The 20,226-nt window shown below is 39.9% G+C and overlaps 1 protein-coding gene across 1 annotated transcript in view; it reads right to left on the reverse strand.

The window, feature by feature from the left end:
- CCDC150 (coiled-coil domain containing 150) overlaps positions 1-17,823 on the reverse strand; it is a 90,616-nt gene extending 72,793 nt beyond the window's left edge. The window contains 7 exon segments of the mRNA XM_060015401.1: positions 958-1,074; positions 6,466-6,534; positions 8,359-8,537; positions 8,659-8,697; positions 8,700-8,878; positions 10,233-10,396; positions 17,669-17,823. Of these exon segments, the coding sequence (XP_059871384.1) occupies positions 958-1,074; positions 6,466-6,534; positions 8,359-8,537; positions 8,659-8,697; positions 8,700-8,878; positions 10,233-10,390 (741 nt within the window). The 5' untranslated portion in view covers positions 10,391-10,396; positions 17,669-17,823.
- Positions 17,824-20,226: the final 2,403 nt, after the last annotated feature.

The raw sequence follows: 20,226 nt of genomic DNA on the forward strand, positions 1-20,226 counted from the left end.
ATTCGCACTCTAAAGTATAGTAATAAAGGATCATTTGCAAATTCTTTAAGTAGAAACCTCTTTATAATTCCATTGTGAAGGACAGCACTCATTAAAATAATAAAAATTATGTAATCTAATAATAGGTATTATGATTTGAAACTACTAATTGCCTTGGTACTTAGAATTTAAAATATTCTAAATTACATATAGATATTTCAAATAACAACTTTGATGAAAGCAAAAATATTATGCTAAAATAAATAATGAGCCTTGAAAACAGCAATGTAAACACATTCCTGATTATTTGACTTATTCCTTGCTTCAAATGTCAGCTCAGTTTAATCTTTCTTTTCTATGCACATCATATACAATACATATAACATGAGACTAGGTCAGTGCCTTCTAAAATCAATTCTTATAACAGAGATTATATGGTGTAGAGGGAAGGATTCCCTCCCAGGAACTAAGAGTTCACTTCTGTAAAGCCTGAGACAAAATAACCTCTCTGTCCTTAGCTCCCTCATTCATAAATTAAGAGCGCTGGACTAAATGGTGTCTGAGTCCTTTCTTATTTTGCACTAAAATTTTAAAAATTGTAGTAAGAATGTTAATAAAGGAATACTAAAGAAAAGAATTTAGGGCTTCCCTAGTGGCACAGTGGTTGAGTCCGCCTGCCGATGCAGGGGACATGGGTTCATGCCCCGGTCCAGGAAGATCCCACATGCCGCGGAGCGGCTGGGCCCGTGAGCCATGGCCGCTGAGCCTGCGCGTCTGGAGCCTGTGCTCCGCAACAGGAGAGGCCACAGCAGTGAGAGGCCCACGAACCACAAAAAAAAAAAAAAAAAAAAAAAAGAGAGAGAAGAATTTAATAAATCTAGAGGAAATAAGCAAAACTACAGGTTTGTAGGTAAAACATTAGCTTTTCCCTTTTGGTTTCACTTTCCCAACATAAACAAGGAGAGAAAATCTCTCTACCTGTTTCCGTTCCACCTCCACTGTTGATCCCATTTCTTGTATTTTGAGTAGCATGGCTGATCCAGGTTTCTCAACAGATTCCCTTAGGTGCTTCTCTTGAGACAGTTGTCTCCTTAGCTATAGAGCAACACTGCAGTTAGGCAAGACCAAGGGAACTTCATAGCAGTTTAACAAAGATCAAAGTCACCATGAAAAGTTTACCAGACATGCCAACTCACCCCCATTCTTCGTTCATTTATGATTACTCAGAAACGTGCTTTTGTTTCTCCCTAACGGATAACCTTCTAGGAAATGCAGAGTCAAATTTGTTACCCTCATCTTCCTACTGTGTTAAGTCTGTTTTCCAAACTGTGGGTCAAGACGCATTAGTAAGTTGCAAGAAGCACTTGAAAAGGCGGGGGAGAAAAGAATAGAAAGAAAATATCAGAGCACATAGCAAGTGGTAAGGAAGGGTAAGTACTGCTTCATGAAATGTTTGTGTATATGCATGTATGTATGGTGTTGCAGTGTAAAATATGTCTTACAATGTATTGCTGTCAAGTTTGAAAAACACTAATATGTCTTAGTATATGTATTTTCTGTATTTCTCTATTTTCTAACTTTATTTTTTAACTCTTTATTTTCCTGTATTGTGATTTATTCACATATATATATATATATATATATATATATATTTATCCCATATTGGAACTTAAAGATCAAAACAAATAATGAAGTAGTTGTCAAGCAGCAGACAAAAACAACACTCAAGAATTTGGGTACACTGACCTTATTTCTATCAATAAATGACTATAAAATGAGTCAGATAAAGATAAAAAGAAGGTTAAGAGTCTCTTTTATCATGAAGTAAAGAAATCCTTTCTAATTTAAATGGGAACTGAAAAATGCTGTTCCTTTTATGAAGTGACGTTAAATTGAAAGAATTTTTTTTAATTTATTTACTTATTTATTTATTTTTGGCTGCGTTGGGTCTTCGTTGCTGTGCGTGGGCTTTTTCTAGTTGCGGTGAGTGGGGGCTATTCTTCATTGCAGTGCACGGGTTTCTTGCTGTGGTGGCTTCTCTTGTTGTGGAGCACGGGCTCTAGGTGAGCGGGCTTCAGTAGTTGTAGCGCATGGGCTTAGTTGCTCCACAGCATGTGGGATCTTCCCGGACCAGGGCTTGAACCCATGTCCCCTGCATTGGCAGGTGGATTCTTAACCACTGCACCATGAGGGAAGTTCCAGAAATTCTATTTTTAAACCCCAGTAAACATGATGTAAGAGTACACTTTATAACTCTTCTCTACATTGTACATATGTACTTTATGTGTTTTCTTGAAGGATGATATATTTAACAATTTCAGAAGTTTTTAAAAAGTGAAATGAGATGAAAAATATGTTGACATGAAATAGTTACAAGATAGCCCGTTTTGGAAATGTTCTATGATTTTCTTAACCATACACCTAACACTGAACATTTGGATATTTCCAGTGTTTTGCTATTCTAAATACTGTTCTGCTGAACATGCTTGTGAATAAATCTTTCATTGAATTTCTGATTATTTCCTTGGGATAAATCCTACAAAAGGAATCACTAGGTTAAAGGTATAAACATTTTTTAGACTTTTGATACATTTTGTAATTCTCTTTCCAATTTTACCTTATCAGTAGTATTTGAATAAATATCATCAGCACTACAGATTATCACTTTCTTAAATCTTTGCTAATAAATGAAAACAACCCCTTAATATTTTTTTCATTTCTTTGGTTCCTAGTGAGATTAAACATTTTCTAATATGGTTATTAGTTCTTTATATATTTTCTGAACTGTTCTTATCCTTTGCCCTCTGTTTTTTTTAGTCAATTTAAGTTCTTTAAAAGGGAAGATTATTAACTGTCTAGTTTTGTTATATTTCATTAGTTTTGTTTTATACATGTATAAGATTTTAATTTTTATATGGTCAAACTTATCGAGCTTTTTATAATCTTGTTCCTTCTTTTCAAGATTAGAAATTCCTTCCTTATCCAATAATCAGTTAAATATTAATATTAGAATCTTATTTAAGAATGAGCTATAGTTTTTGCTTTGGGCTATATTTTTCAGGTTTTATTTTAGTATCAGATTATAATCACTTTATAATTTAGAGTAGCATAATATACTTTTCTAAACTCTACATCGAATTATATAGTATAATTTGCTCAAGATATAATTTAAGTGCCTTATAAAGGGAATCTTTATTTGATAATTATACTACTAAGATATTCATCCCTAAAGCATTATGAAGGGCTATCAGTTAATCTATTTCATGTTCATCAGAACCAGATTTTATATATATATATATATATATATATATTTATCTCTTAGAAAGATATATACTGCATTTACTTTATTTCTGTATAGTCCTTTATTATGGGCTGAATTGCATCCCTCTGAAATCCATATGTTGAAGGCCTAAACCCCAGTATCTCAAAATATGACTGTGTTTGGAGATAGGGCCTTTAAAGAGTTGTTTAAGTTATGAGGCCACTGGGGTGGGCCCTAATCCAACATGACTGTTGTCCTTATAAGAAGAAATTTGTACACAAAGAGACACCAGGGATGTGTACACAGAGAAAAGACCATGTGAGGACACAGAAAAAAGACAGCCATCTGCAAGCCAAGGAGAAAGGACTCAGGAAAAAACCAAACCTGCTGATGATATCTTGATCTTGAACTTTTCACCTCCAGAATGGTGACACATAAATTTCTGTTGTTTAAGCCACCAGTCTGTGGTACTTTGTTATGGCAGCCCCAGCAGACTAACACATCCTTCCTGCTTCACATACCCTCAAAATGTCCCTATTTGACTAGCACAGTCCTTCTTCAGGTCCTTGACAAGTTCAATAAAAATTCAATATTTTACTACAGCACCAAGAATTAAGACTTCCCCAATAAAAAAATAATGTTAAGTGGCAATCCAAAGGATAGTCTTTTCAACAAATGGTGCTGGAACAACTAGACATACACATACACAAACTCACCCAAAGAATCTAGATACAGACCTCACACCTTTCACAAAAAATAAGTCAAAACCTAAATGTAAAATGCAAAGCTATAAAACTTCTAAAACATAACATAGAAAAATCTAGGTGACCTTGGGTTTGGCAATGATATTTTATTAATAGATATAATACCAAAAGTACAATCCATGAAAAAAATGGATAAGTTGTACTTCATTAAAATTAAAAGCGTCTGGGGCTTCCCTGGTGGCGCAGTGGTTGAGAGTCCACCTGCCGAGGCAGGGGACACGGGTTCATGCCCCAGTCCGGGAAGATTCCACATGCCGCGGAGTGGCTGGGCCCATGAGCCATGGCTGCCGAGCCTGCGCGTCCGGAGCCTGTGCTCTGCAATGGAAGAGGCCACAGCAGTGAGAGGCCCGCGTACCGCAAAAAAAAAAAAAAAAAAAAAATTAAAAGCGTCTGCTCTGCAAAAGACACTGTTAAGAGAATGAAAAGATAAGCTACAGATTGGGAGAAAATATTTGTAAAACACAAACTGGATAAAGGATTGGTATCCAAAATATAAAAAGAACTCTAAAAACTCAACAATAAGAAAAAAACCCAGCTGCAAAGTGGGCAAATGATCTAAGATACCTCATGAAAGAAGATAGACAGATGGCAAATAAGCATATGAAAAGATGTTCAACATCAACTCTGTAGAAAACTGCAAATTAAAACAAGATACTATACACACGCCTATAAAATTGGCAAAAATTCGAAACACTGACAACACAAAATGCTGGTGAGGATGTGGAACAACAGGAACTCTAATTCACTGCTGGTGGGAACACAACATGGCATAGCCACTGCAATAGGCTGGCAATTTCTTAGAAAGCTAAACATAAGCTTATCATAAGTATGAATCATACTGCTAGGTATTTATCCAAAGGAGTTGAAAACTTATGTCCATACAAAAAACTGCATATGAATGTTTACAGCAGCTTTATTCATAACTGCCAAACTTGGAAGCAACTAAGATGTCCTTCAGTAGGTGAATGGATAAACTACAGTACATCCAGACAGTGGATTATTGTTCATTGATAAAAAGAAATGAGCTATCAAACCATGAAAAGACATGGAGGATTAAATGCATATGCTAAGCGAAAGAAGCCAGTCCAAAAAGGCTACATGCTGTATGATTCCAACTAGAGAGACAGTGAAAAGATCAGTGGTTGCCAGGGGCTTGGGGAAAGACAGGGGTGGGGGAGGGAGGCGCGGGGTGATGTGTATGTAGAGCACAGGGCATTTTTAGGGCAGTGAAACTATTCTGTATACTGTGATGACCAAAAAGTAAAACTTAATCTAAACTGTGAATTTAGTAATCATGTATCAAAACTGGTTCATCACAGACTAATACAGAATGTGAATAATGGAGGAAGCTCTGGGGGTGGGGAGAAAGGATATATGGGAACTCTGTTTCTGTGCAATTTTTATAAAAACTTAAAACTGCTCTAAAAAGAATCTATTAAAATAGCCAAAATATTTTTTTAAAGTATGAAACAATATACTCCAACTAACAATGAACAATCATGCTTTTATCAGTAACTATTGGCAAATAAAATACTCTACATGAGAGAATGTCCCAGATAGCTACACTCACCACCCTAAACACACTGAAATTCATAATTTTTAAAATAGTATATCTATTTCTCTGTTTTGTATAACAGGATATTTTAAATATAACTTGATCCTTTTGATTTGGACTAATGTCAACTATTATTCTGTCAGGAAATATTGAGGTTTTTAGGCCACTGTCAAGGTGTATTGAATTGGTAATTCTTCTGACTCTTCCACTGTTTTCAGCTGCAAATTTTTAGTCCAACAACTTTTAGCAGCCACCTACTCCATAATTCCAATCTGTTATCTACTTAAATTTAGACTGAAATGAAAGTTTTAAGGTAAAATTAGATGAGCAGACTTATTAAAAGCTTTTTATTTTAAACACAACTTTAGTGTAAAAGGTCTTTGTATGTCCACTTAACTCTAGTATATGGGCAACTGCATGAGTTTCATGGTAACTGTTTCCCTCCCGGCTCAGAGAGCATTTATTTTTTATTTCTGGGTTTGTGGCAGTATTGAGGTGAAAGGAAGTCTTAATGTCACATATGGGCAGGTATAACTTCATGTGGCATACTTTTAAAATCTTCCTAATAAACAGCCACATATTTTCTTCTTCAATGGTTTCTTTTCATTCTATCCACTTCCTTGACTTCCCCCTCTGCAATTCCAACGTTCCCTTCACCTTCCTTTTTTTTTTTTTTTTTTCTTTTTTTTTTTGCGGTATGTGGGCCTCTCACTGTTGTGGCCTCTCCCGTTGCGGAGCACAGGCTCTGGACGCGCAGGCTCAGCGGCCATGGCTCAAGGGCCCAGCCGCTCCGCGGCATGTGGGATCTTCCCAGACCGGGGCACGAACCCGCGTCCCCTGCATCGGCAGGCGGACTCTCAACCACTGCGCCACCAGGGAAGCCCCCAGCTTCCTTTTTATCTTACCTCCTGAATTTTAAGGTTCATTTTACATTTTGTGGTGTTCAGTTCCTCTTCAATAATGGCTGCATTCTTCTAAAATAGAAGGAGAAAAGGTTCTAAATAATCTGAAATGATAAGAAGAAACTGTCTATGGTATATCACAGTTCAAATCTAGACTTTTTGGGGGCAACCTATAAATGCTATTCTGAATACAGTTATAAACACTTCTTATTATGAGTCTAAAGTAATTATTACAATGAGATATTTAAAGTTATTTTATTACTTTGATTCATGACTTCTATCATTTTCCCTTTCAGATAATTAAAAATTGATTAGTCACATGTACCTCCTATGTAAAATTCAATAATCAGAGGAAAACCTAGTAATTGCTAGACGTTTTTCTTACAGGGTATATTCCTATTTTTTTAAGTACTCCATTTTTTCTAGCCTCAAATATTACCTATGCTTAGGAGTTGAGGATGAAAAACACAGCTTTCACTATTCATTCTTTTATATTATTACTAATGGCACTACAATCTAAGATGTAAAAACTCAAAGCTGTCTTTGCCTTATTCTCTACCTTCAGCCCCTATCCAATACCACATTCTAACATATCTTTCCTCTCAAAATGCCACAACCGTAGTTCAGACCTAATAAAGTCTATGTCTCAAATAAGGCAATGGATTCCTAATTGGTTTTCCTATCTCCAATCTCTTCTCCTATAATTGATACTCTACACTACTGCTAGATTAGTTTTCTTGTTTTCATTATGTCACTTTCTTATCAAAAATTTAATCACTCCCCATAGGATCAAGCCCAACTACTTGATTATTCTTGATTTTGAGATCCTCTATGATGTTATCCCTAGCCAATTTCCAACTTATTTTACACAAACAAATCCTCACTCCTGTCCAGCTAGTTTATGCATTTCCTCCTAACTGCACCCAAGGGAAAGATCTAGGCTCAAATCTGAGTTACACGAAGAAAACAGGCAAATGTGATCTCGGAGAGGTGACTTCTCTCTGATCCCCAGTACACTTATCAGTAAAATAGAGACAATAGGGCTTCCCTGGTGGCGCAGTGGTTGAGAGTCCGTCTGCCGATGCAGGGGACACGGGTTCGTGCCCCGGTCCGGGAAGATCCCACATGCCGCAGAGCGGCTGGGCCCGTGAGCTATGGCCGCTGAGCCTGCGCGTCCGGAGCCTGTGCTCTACAACGGGAGAGGCCACAACAGTGAGAGGCCCGTGTACCGCAAAAAAAAAAAAAGAGAGAGACAACAATATCCTACATCTTGAGGTTTTGCAGAGATTAAACAAAACATGTTTTAAACAAAATAACATCTGTTACACTGCCTGGCCTGTGAAGGGAAAACAAAATCATTAGTTTTTTTCCCTAGTCTTATTTTTTGCTGCCTCTGTGTGTGGTCTTTTAAATGTCCTCACCTCACTGCTTTGCCTTCTAAAGGTTCATCTCAACTCCCGTCTCTTCCTTGAAGCCTAGCCTAATCTATTCTAGACAGGACATGCACACCTTCCCAAACCCACCTGAAAATAGAACACTTAGTTGGCAATATTTGCTTATTGTCCTATACGGTCCTTTAATATTTCTTATACCCTTATTTTCTCTCTTTAGTTTCTCCTGCTATGCCTTGTTCTCCTAGATAGCATATAAGCTCTTGAAGAGCACAGACTCCCTCATATCTCGGATCCGCACAGTCACATGTAGAGGGTAGGAATCTATAAATACTCAATTACTGACAGCACACAATGTTATAGGCTATCGATGTAGATAAATTACAGATGTCAAGAATCCTCACACCAACATCACCTATTTTTAAAAGTCAGTTTTATGGGTCTGTTGCCTCCTCCAGCTAACACTTTAACAGTGAGTTTGTATTCCAGAACTCTGGACTCAAACCTTTGTCTCTGAGGCAAGCTGCAGAGTCACAGTCAACCTTTGCACCTCATCTTGTGCCTTGTCTTCTTTCTCTTTTACATCTCTTAGTTGCTGGCGCAAATTCATCACTTCCAGTTGCAACAGCTTCAGGTCCCTGGAATGCTCCTCCTGTATTGTATTCAGTTTTTCCTTCAGAAAATCTATCAGACAGGACAGGAGGGTCATCAAGCAGATTAAAGAAGGTCAGGAAAGGAAAGGAATCATGAACTCATCAAGCACCCACATAGGACCGAATTTCTGATGATTCTCTTCTCTCTATACCTGTTTTCTGTGGGTTCAAATCTTTTTCAGTTTGCAGACGAAGATGTTCATCTTCAAGGACTGGATGAGGCTTTCCAGACGGCACATTTGATTTACCAGAAACTCACAGTTCTTCCATAAAATATCTGTTTTTCCTGAACAAATTATTTCATTCTGGATAGGGCTAATGATGTTCTGGCTCACAGGCTCCTCTAAACATTTTGGAGTTTGCAAGTGGCCTCTGGACAAAGATCCCAATATAACAATATTATAGGGTAATCCCAACCATCGAATCAATGTAACATTTCTACTGAGTATAAAAACTATATTCTTTAGTTAACCAGTATCTGATAGCCTCTGCAAATTTAAACATAGAGAGCACTATTAGGTAAAGAGGATGAGACCAATGTGGGATGGGTAAAGACCACTGATTTTTTTTTTTTTTTTTTTTTTTTTTTTGTGGTACGCGGGCCTCTCACTGTTTTGGCCTCTCCCGTTGCGGAGCACAGGCTCCAGACGCGCAGGCTCAACGGCCATGGCTCACGGGCCCAGCCCCTCCACGGCACGTGGGATCTTCCCGGACCGGGGCACGAACCCACGTCCCCTGCATCAGCAGGCGGACTCTCAACCACTGTGCCACCAGGGAAGCCCAAGACCACTGATTTTTTAATGGTTATTTTAATTGGAATATTTTGTAAACTTATTTTGTATGTGAAAGCAAGTGATATATAAAACATGTTAAATGCTAATTCTATAATGGTAAACTAAGAATTAAAGTTAGCGTGGAGGCAGTATTTCACATCCTTTTTCGAAAAGTTTTAAACAAGGTGATAATAAACATTCCCATTTTGTTCTAACATACTCAACACTGGTACAAATTTAATCTTTGCTGAAGAGTTATTTATTCTATGTGTGCTATACCAACTATACTAATTTTAGGTCTTCATAAGAGACATTCAGGAAATACATACGTAATTTTAAAGAAAATCACACCAGTAAATTCAGCATTGGCCACTTAAGCACCCAGATTCCTCAAGGCCTTTGACAATCTAACTTTTAATGGCAATAACTTCTCCAGGAGTACAAAGGAAAAACACAGTTCTTCTTTTGAGTACTTCATTCTAAACTATGAATTTTTTGTAAGACTTATAACCTCTCTTTTAATTTACAATAAATCTGGAGAAAGAAAATACAGACCATATAAATGCATGAATCAAATTGTAGATGTTCACCTTAACTAACATCAAAGTCTATTCTTATTTTTAAAAAAGGACCAAATTTTTTTTTCTAATTATATAAAAAATTACATTTGTTTTTAATCAAGTATTGAGGGAGAATAGGATATCGAAGTTTGTGCACCTAATTAACACACTTTAAAAATCTGTTTAGAATAGTGGTAGTAGCTCCATTACCGCAGGACAACTCTTTATCTTGCAAATATTTTCTAATTAATATTCTAATGTTATTTCTCAATTCTTTTCTAAGTACCTATTTCACCTGCCAAACCACCCACACTGTGACTCCTTATGAGTAACCAGTGAGGCAAAATTCTTCAACCTACAAAGATATTGTGACACAATTTTTTAATTTGTTACCTTTTTTCACCAAAGTCCAACATTATTAGGTCATTCCTCAGAGGACTGGTCTGTTCCTCAACTATTCTCATCCTTTGCTGAAGTACCATGAATGTTTCAGAAGCTGTAGCATTGATGCAGGCTGGACAGAGGACTGGTCTGGACATTGTAGTTTCCATATGCACCTGAGATTAAAGTCACAATATTAGTGTAGTTGGTTCTATTATTGTTCAAAATAGCCACTGCCCCTTCCTGTGGAGGATTATACATCCCTGTCCTGTTGAGCTTGGAAATGGCATGTGTCCTGCTTTGGTCAATTAAATGTGGGTAGAAGCTTTAAGAGCCAACTTGTCATTCATCATCTCTTTTCCCTTCTCCATGCGATGAGCAACAACCCAGATAGGGCCTGCTCCATGTGCCAAGATCCCAGAGTAAAGATTACATGAGCAGAGCCATGGCCCATCCATGACATACAGTGTGAGTGAGCAAGAAACTAATGTTGTTACAAGCCGCAGACTTAGGTAGTTTGTTACTGCAGCACAATCTAGTCTACCCTGTCTGCTACTATTAGACATACACTAGGACCTATGACTTGGCTGAAGGAGTTATTACCTCTTTTCATTGCCAGCCATTTTCATTTTAACACATTCCCATCCAACCTTTCTGAAAACAAAACAAAACAACACTCTACAGTACTTGGATCTCCGAGCAGTTGAAGCAGTGACTTTTAAAAATAACTTGCAAACATAACTTCATAGCAAAGACTCTTTTACACCTACTGACATCAAATTTCCAGACTCCTCCCGCAAGACCACATGAGAGTAAATGGGAGTAGTGAGACTACTCTTTCAGGTATTAGTGACAGAAGCAGAATCAGCTTATAAGCAGTCCCAACATTTAAACGAATCATGTGCCCAAAGTTCAATGACAAGATCATTGGTGGAAACTTTTAGGACATTTTCCTGCAACTCTATCCTGTGCAAACATTTCTGTACTAATCAAACCATAAACCTTAAGCATCACTAGCAATAGTGTATCTGTGGGAATGTGTTCACAAAGGCCCCACCTGGGATATTCGTAATACACCTTCCTCTCCCACTTGCTGTGTGATTAGATACCTCCCTGAGGTATCCCAGGCAATGGAAGTGGGGACTCCCTCAGGTTCAAATCACTGAAGGTGGCCCCCAGGACCCAGGGAAGGAATTAAAGAAGTCTTAAAACTGGTGGCAGGATTTAAGGGGGCACCAGCGTAAAGGCTGAGCTTCTTGACAATGTAACACTGTTACAGCCACTGAGGACAGCTCTTTAACCATCTTCTATTTTTCCCCCACAGGTCCCAGAATATGGCCTGTTTCTCTCTTTTTACTTAAAACAAAACAAAACAAACCCCAAACAAACAAACAAATACTTTACTGAGGAATAGTTGACAAATATAAATGTATACATTTAAAGTGTAACATGATGATTTTATATACATATACCTTGCAGAATGGTTACCAAGATCAAAATAATTAACACATCCACATAATTAACAACCTCACACAGTTAACATAAGTAACTTTTTTTCTTTGTGGTAAGAATACTTAAAGATCTATTCTCAGCAACTTTCAAGTATACAATACCATATTATTAACTATAGTCACCATGTTATACATTTGATCCTCAGAATGTCTTATTTGAAAAGGCAACCTACAGAATGGGAGAAAATATTTGCAAACCATATATCTGATAAAGGATTAATATCCAAAATATATAAAGAACTCATACAACTCAGTAGCAAAGGAAGAAATAATCTAATTAAAAAATGGGCAGAGGGCCTGAATAGACATTTTTCTAAAGAAAATATACAGGTGGCCAACAGGTACATGAAAAGATGCTCAACATCACAAATCATCAGGGAAATGCAAATCGAAATCACAAGATAGCAGCTCACACCTGTTAGAATGGCTAGTTTTAAAAAGACAAGAGATAACAAACGTTGGCAAGGATGCGGAGAAAAGGGAACCTTATGTACTGTTGGTGGGAATGTAAACTGGTACAGCCATAATGGAAAACAGTATGGAGGTTCCTCAAAAAATTAAAACTTGAACTACCATATGATCCAGCAACCCCACTCCTGGGTATATACCTGAAGGAACTAAAATCAGTATCTTGAGATATCCACATATCCATGTTCACTGCACCGTTATTCACAATAGCCAAGAGATGGAAACAAGCTAAACGTCCTTCAGTGGATGAACAGATAAAGATGTGATATATATATATGGAATGTTATTCAGCCACATGAGAGGAAATTCTGCCATTTGCAGGATGAACCTGGAGGGCATTATGCTAAGTGAAATAAGCTGGACAGAGAAAAAATAGTGTGTGGTATCACTTATATATGGACACTAAAAACCAAACAAACAAATAAATCTGATTTCACAGAAACAGAGAATAGAATGGTGGTTGCCAGGGGCTGGAAGATAGGGGAAACGGAATGATTAGGTCAAAGGGTACAAATTTTCTTTTTATTCTTATTTTATGCTCCTGACCAAGATTTCTCTCCTTTGTGCTCCTCTATAAAACAGAATGCACTTCTGACACACATAACCTTTTTGAATTCTTTAGATTTTCTGTTAACAATCAGCTTCAGGACGGGGGTAAAGAAGTTCTCTTCTATTAACTGCTTTTCATGCTTTCAATTCATTCTTGAAGGGAATGACAAAAGTAGACACAGATATTAATAGAGTCTCTGGATACACAAAGATATGAAGTAAGGTTCACCTACATTTCTGAAAAAAGCCAGGTTTGGAGTTTCCTGCTCAAGTTACCACATGGGCCAGGATAGTGTCCCTCAGGTAAAAGAAAGAAGAACCTCAAAGACAAACCTTAGGGCCTGTTCTACTGCCATGAAAGCAGGGCTAGGGTTGGGGGAACCACCAATAGTGTGGGGTGGGAAGAAAACAGAGAGGTAACAGTGAAGAAACACCAGATGGGTTTACCCTCCATTCCATTTTCTGTCACCTGCTGTCTGGCTACTGCCAACATAGAAATAAACCAGGCCTGGGGTTGGGAGAAAAAGTACGGAAAGGGTGTTTAATGGGGTTTGTGACAGGCAGTTGGCTCCTTTGTCCTCCCGCCAAAAGAAGTTGAAAAGTTCATGTCTCCACCCTCCCTTACAGCTGGCACATCCATGTGACATATCCTGGCCAGTGAGACTTTAGGCAGAAGTTTGCAAGAAGCTTCTGGGAAGACTTTTTTTTTCCTGATAAAAAGAACAGAAATGATGGCACCTGTCCTTTCCTTCCCCTGTATGATGCCCGGAGCTCTGAGCGCTCTCTTTAAGTCAGCCATGCAGTACCTCACTGTTAAATGTAAACAAAGAGTCTGGGATCACCAGCATCTGAGAAACAAGGAAAAGGCCAGAGAAGCTCAGATTAACCTGACTTACTAGTAACCTCCAAACTTTGCTTATGTGAGAAATATAAACTTTTGTTTAGTCACGCTTTCCTGTTGCTTGCAACAAAAGCAGTCCTGGAATACATCGTAGTCCCAGATAATAGTTGGTAGAGAGATGGGAAGAAGGAGGAGGTAAAGAAAATGACAAGCGGTGCTGGAGGTGGGAGGGGTGGGCAATTTCTGTGGCAACTTGTTAGGCCCAGGGAGCTGGTTATAATATAAAGGACTGTCTAATTAATTTATGTCACAAGTCAGACACATAATACTAACACAAATATAAAAGTTCATTTTTGGTGGGCAAGTTCAGTCAGGTATTGGGCATCTTTCCTGTTTTAAATTTAACATTTCCAAAACAACTCTTGATCTTTCCCCCTGAAACTTGTTCTTCCTAATAGGCTTTCATTGTCTCAGTTAATGGCAACACCATGCTTCCAGTGCATCCTTTCTCATCTAATCTATCAACCAAACCTATCTTTAAAATATGTCTGGACTGACCACTTCTTACTGTTCCGTTGCTAGTACCCTGGTGCTAGCCAGCAGCATCTCCCCTGGGTTATCGTAGTAGCTTTACAACTGGTCTTCCTACTTTGCTGTTGTCTTTCTACCATCTCTGCCTGGCTACCATCTAGGCAGACTGATCCAGTTAAAAGTTAAGGTAGATCACAACACTTCTCCACTCTAAACCTTCCAATAGCTCTGAAAGTAAAGGCAGACCTTTACAATAGCATTTAAGGCTCTAAGCAACCTGTCCTGTTATTACTCTCTGACCTTATCTCCCACTATTCTCTCCTTCACTTTGTGCTTCCCAAACTGACCTCCTTACTGTTTGTGGACCCATCAGGCCTTCTGACTTAGGGTCTTTGCACTCTCTGTTCACTCTTTCTGGACCTTTCTGTCCCATCCAGATGTCACTCCTGTACCTCCTTCACAGGTCTTTGCTTAAATATCATCTCAGTGAGGTTTCCTTTGACCGCTCTGTTTAAAATGGAAGCCTGCACCACAGCCTCCCTCCCATCCTCTTTCCTACTTTTTCTCCATTGTACTTATCACCAGTGAACAAACTATATATTTTACTTATTTCCTCAACTGGAATATAAGCTCCAGGAGGGCAGGGAGTTTGTCTCTTTCGATCATTGCTGCATTCCCTGGTGTCAAAACAGTTTCTGGCTCATGGTAGGCATTCAGGAAATGTTTATTGGACATATGAGTAAATGAAGAAAATATTACTGACCAAATTATTTTCCAGTGGTTGTGGTAAGCAACACTGAGTTCCTGGCCTGTTACTTTGGAACCAACAGCATATAGTTGTAGCTATTGCCAGATATAAGAATGGAGCCTGTGTCTACAGAAGCAAGTGTTGCCTTTTCAAAGCCACCTGGCTTTTACTAGTATATTACTTATGACATTTGTCTTATTCATGCCATGCTTTCAGTGAGGTAACCTGAGCTCTCTGGAAATACTTTCCCTAAACATAGAGACAGCACTGTATTAATTTGATAATGATATATTTATGAAAGTATTATGAATTAACTTTTTTAAAAATAAAAGCTTAGGGCTTCCCTGGTGGCGCAGTGGTTGAGAGTCCGCCTGCCAATGCAGGGGACACGGGTTTGTGCCCCGGTCTGGGAGGATCCCACATGCCGCGGAGCGGCTGGGCCCGTGAGCCATGGCCGCTGAGCCTGCGCGTCTGGAGCCTGTGCTCCGCAAAGGGAGAGGCCACAACAGTGAGAGGCCCACGTACTGCAAAAAAAAAAAAGCTTGTATCTTAGTATTTTTATTATCGTTGCTATCAAGCATCAGGGCTTAGGTTCAAGGCTGCATTCAATGATATTTACTCCTTTTCAAAAACAGCAAAGCACAGATATGTTCAAGCTATAGTCTCTTTGCTGGAATATTAGCAATTAGAGCTAAGTTTTCTTCTTGTAAGAAGAGTTATGGCTTCTATCCCCATAAGTTACAGATAGAATTGAAAGTCTGAAATTCTTTTTTTTTTTTTTTTTTGCGATACGCGGGCCTCTCACTGTTGTGGCCTCTCCCTTTGCGGAGCACAGGCTCTGGACGTGCAGGCCCAGAGGCCATGGCTCACGGGCCCAGCCGCTCCGCAGCACTTGGGATCTTCCCGGACCGGGGCACGAACCCGTGTTCCCTGCATCGGCAGGCGGACTCTCAACCACTGCGCCACCAGGGAAGCCCTGTAACTTCTTAATAACATATAGAGTTGTAAGTCTACTGAGCATGGAAGTCATAGAGTTACGGCCACTGGCCTCCAGGTGGCCTGCGGATTGTGTGTGGAGGCATGGTGTTTCTGTTACCCTTGCTTGGACATGCCGGATAAGGGAGGAGAGGCAGGAGTATGAGCAACTGCAGCGAAAATGAGAATCTCTCCTGACTCTAAACCTCAACTCAACGGATTCACTGGATCCCAAGTTCTTACTTTACTCTTCCTTTAACAGGCTCGCAGGTACTCAGGGACTTCCTGGTGGATATTAAGGCTGTCCTCCTCTTGCTACTGGGTCACCATTGTTTCCATTTTTGTTTCTGAGGGCTCTCCTGACCTTGACATTGTTTTTCTCCTCACGTGGAGAGGGGGTAGAGAAGAATTTTCAACTAACCCTGAGACCTGTTTGTAATAAATCCTCAAAGGGTAGATTGTCTTGTTTAGTTTTTGAATCCACTTCTTTGATGACCTGAACCTCAGTGATTGACTAAGAGGATATTTCAAGGACAACACCATGTATTTCACTCAAAAGCTTTATCCTCTGCCCACCGTCAGTCAGTGTCCCAGGCACCTCGATCTCTCCCTCCTTAGGATGAATTTTCTATAAACCTCCTCTCCCGCAGAGGCTGGGGGCCAAGTTTATTCCTTTTTGTTTGAGAGTATTTTTTCTCTCCAGAAGCCTGAGACGCTCCAGTATAGATGAGGTTCAGGTGGGTGTGAGTGATGATGCCAATCAAATTCTTACCTAAACATATATAGACTTACTTTCTCTTTTCTGAGAAAATGAAGCAATTTAATTTGTGTTGTTTTCCATCTTGTTTTTATGGCTGAATGCGCACACATACCCTGTAAGGTTATGTAAGCATTTTATATCCATTTTGGGTACCTTGGGGAAATAACAGCAAAACTATGACATTTCGACAATTACACGAAAAAATTTTAGGTGGGAATCTGCATCTTATTAAAAATATGTGGGAAACTTGTACTCCATTTGTACTCAGTGGACCTTTCTCCCCTGACTCCAAATAAGGGATATAAATTCTGAAGTTGTCAATATATACATGGCTTTTAAAGCCGCGGAGACTGGATAACAGAGAACAGAAAAGATTCAAGGACCTAGTCCTGGGCGCTCCAAGATCAGTGTGGAGCATTCAAGCCAGACTAACCCGAGCTTCGCCTCAGTAAGGTCAGATTCTTAATCATTTTCTATCTTCAGAGCCCAGACAGTATATGGGACATTTGTGGGTGGCAAATAGCGGTACAGTTCAACAAAAATTTAACTTTGTTCCAGCCTAATTGGTAGGAGCTGGGGAAACAGCAATGAACGAATGTAAATTCCTGACACCTGCATTCTAACGAGTGGGCCAGGGAAGATAACCGGTGGCAAAACCAGAAAACGAAACGGCTTTCGCAGGAACCTATAACGCCAACCTAACATATAAATAAAGAAAAGTCGGACTGGGGCTTATGCGCGGCCCTGTCTGGTGGCTATCCTTCCCCCGCTGGGGCCAAGTCAATGCAAACCTCGCTCCTAAACGGTTTTCACCGGCATCCAGCGCAGAAGCGCCATAATTCAGGGTCCTGAGGTCCAGAGGGCAAGAGTAAACTCCGCCAGCTAGGGGAGAGGGCGGCAGGGAGAGCTGACTGGGACCTTATCTGAACCGCCGACCCGCCCCCGCGGACTCCGTACCTCCCAGGGTCCCGCAGCCTCACCCCACAGTCCGTCTGTCCGCCTGTGACTCTGTCCGGCAGCAGGTGGGCTGGTTTCTACGGAACTAAGACAGCGTTTTAAACCTACCCGCTCTCCGGCGCGGTAGCTCCCGTACGTAGGCGCACCCGTGGCAGGGCATGCCGGGAATCGCAGTTTTCCCGGCCCTTGAGGGCCCTCCGCCCCGGGCGGGACCCAGACCGCTATCCGGAGGCGCGCACTGAGCGCGCAGCCCCGTGACCCGGACGACTAGAGATCTCCATTGAGCTCGCGAGCGGGGCACGCCGGGATAGGTAGTTTCAGCCCACTCACGTCCCGGAGGTCCTGCGGCGTCCGCTTTGCGGAATTACCCATCCCATGCCGGTGAGCGTGCAGCGTTTGGGTCATTTGACACATACCCTGCAGCCGGTCAGAGTCCAAGAGAAGAAAATGTTTTTAGTTTTAGAAGGATGGAAATATCAAGTAACTTATGAACGACAGGAAAATAAGATTTTGTTAATGAGCATAAAAAATGGTAAAAATACCGAGCTCAAACATTCTTCTCATTGAAGAAAAAAACAAGCCCCTCTTCATCCTCGTTCATCATGGCCAGACCGAGAGTAAAACACATGTCTGCTCCCTGATTTTTTGTCTCTTCAGCATAATTTATTTCTTGCTTTGTCTACAGGTGAGTAGGTATTTCTCCGTTTGACTGTAAGTAGCTGCGAAACGAGAGAGAGCACCGAGAATAAAACTGCAGTCGTTTCTGAGTTTTGCCGTAAGACCGGGAATTCGCCCTTACCGGGAAGTCTTCTACAGTGAAAAGGCAACACGGCTTTGCTTTAGGTAGCTGGACAGAACACCTTTTACCAGCACCAGGGCAATTAATGTATTCTTCTCGTCTCTCTGGGGTTGCAGCTGAGAATAACTTTAGCCCTCAAGTGAACGCAGTCAGATCCGAGATGAGTCCTCCTTTGCTTAGCGAGTGGCTGGCTGAATTGATCTGGCAATTCTTATTCTGATAGACTCACGTGAGATGGAGAGACTGCCCAAACCACAGCTGTAAGGCATATTCATCAAACTGTAGGGCCATCCGGTGAAGGAGAAATGAGCACCGCAAACGTTATTCGGGTGAAGGGGCCAAATAAACTTTTAATATGAAAAGTGGGAGAGTATTTTAGAGCGTCAATACAAAGAGCCAATTACTCGTAGGTTTTCTCTTGCAGTGACCTCTGATTTATGGATGAAGATGGGGGATATGTGTATGCACTCGGTAGATAATCTGCACACTTCAGTGTAATGAGAGTTTTCACCTTCTCCTTGACTCTCCATATTAAACAGCAGTCAGGGAGCCAAATTGATTAAATTTAGTGTTTTTAATTTATTTTCCTCTGTCTACCATTTGGTAAACCACATTAGAACTTAAGTCAGGCAATTACAGAGTTAAAGAATCTGAAGTCGCCAATAAACTAATTCATCTGTTAGAGAAGGGGTTTCTGGACACCTGAGAATTTACTATATTAAAAGTCTGTTTTTATTCTAAGTGCCTGAACGTATTGATTTTTTTTTTCTGATTTCCCTCTTGATTTTCAATTGATAAATAGTTTCACAGTTGTTGACCCCACTCAAAAACAAGGTCTTTTCAGCCATGGAAATCCTAGGGATTCCATAAGGACCATCCTCTCTCATGACTACTATGATAGCCTTCTAACTGGTTTTCTGATCACTCTTCCCACAGCATCCTTCATATAGCTACTAAAATGATCTTTTGAGAGAGTAAATCTGATTATCTTATTCCTTTGCTTAAAAACATTTAATAGTTCCCCACTTGAACTTTCAGTTTTCCATTGAACAGTATGAAGCCCAAATTTCTAATGGCTTCAGCCTAATCCACCAGCCTCATCTGCATCTGGCCCCCCAAGGGAACCTTGAATTCAAGCCTACAGGCACGTCTTTGTGCTTGCAGGCTCTGCACCCTCCGCCAGGGATGCCCTCCCTCTTATCAGTCTGGTGAATTCAACGGAAATGTAACCTCTTCTGTAGAGCCATTCTGTTCCCTCCCAAAGTATTTATTGTACAGCATAATTGTCAGTGTGCCTTACCTCCCCTTGATTAGGCTGTAAGCTACTTGAGGACAGGACCTTTGTTCTCTTTATTTTGATTTTTAAATTTTCAGCAGCAAGCACAAGGCCTGGCAGACAGTAGAGGCTTGGCAAGTCCTTGTTTAGTGAATGAATTAATGAATACATTTTGAATGCTTCTACAGAGGCTATGTCTCACTCCCCTGACTAATCTTATATAATCATGGTACAGTGATCAAAACTAAGAAATTAGTACTGGTATGATACAGTTAATGAAACAACAAACTTCATTTAGATTTCATCAGTTTACCCACTAATGTCTTTTTTCTGTTTCAGGATGCAATCCAGGATCCTACATTGCATTTACTTGTCCTGTCTCCTTCCTCAGCCTTTGTCTTTCATGACCTTAGGATCTTTGAAGACTACTGGTCAGTCATTTTGTAAAATGTCCCTAAATTTGGGTTTGTCATGATTTCTTATGACTAGATCGAGGTTATGCAATTTGGGAAAAATACCACAGAAGTGATATTGTGTACTTCTTGGTGCCTCATATTCGGGGGTACATGGTATGCCTGCCTTATTACTGTT

Source organism: Delphinus delphis, chromosome 7, assembly GCF_949987515.2.
Source record: "Delphinus delphis chromosome 7, mDelDel1.2, whole genome shotgun sequence".
NCBI classification, from domain to species: Eukaryota; Metazoa; Chordata; class Mammalia; order Artiodactyla; family Delphinidae; genus Delphinus; species Delphinus delphis.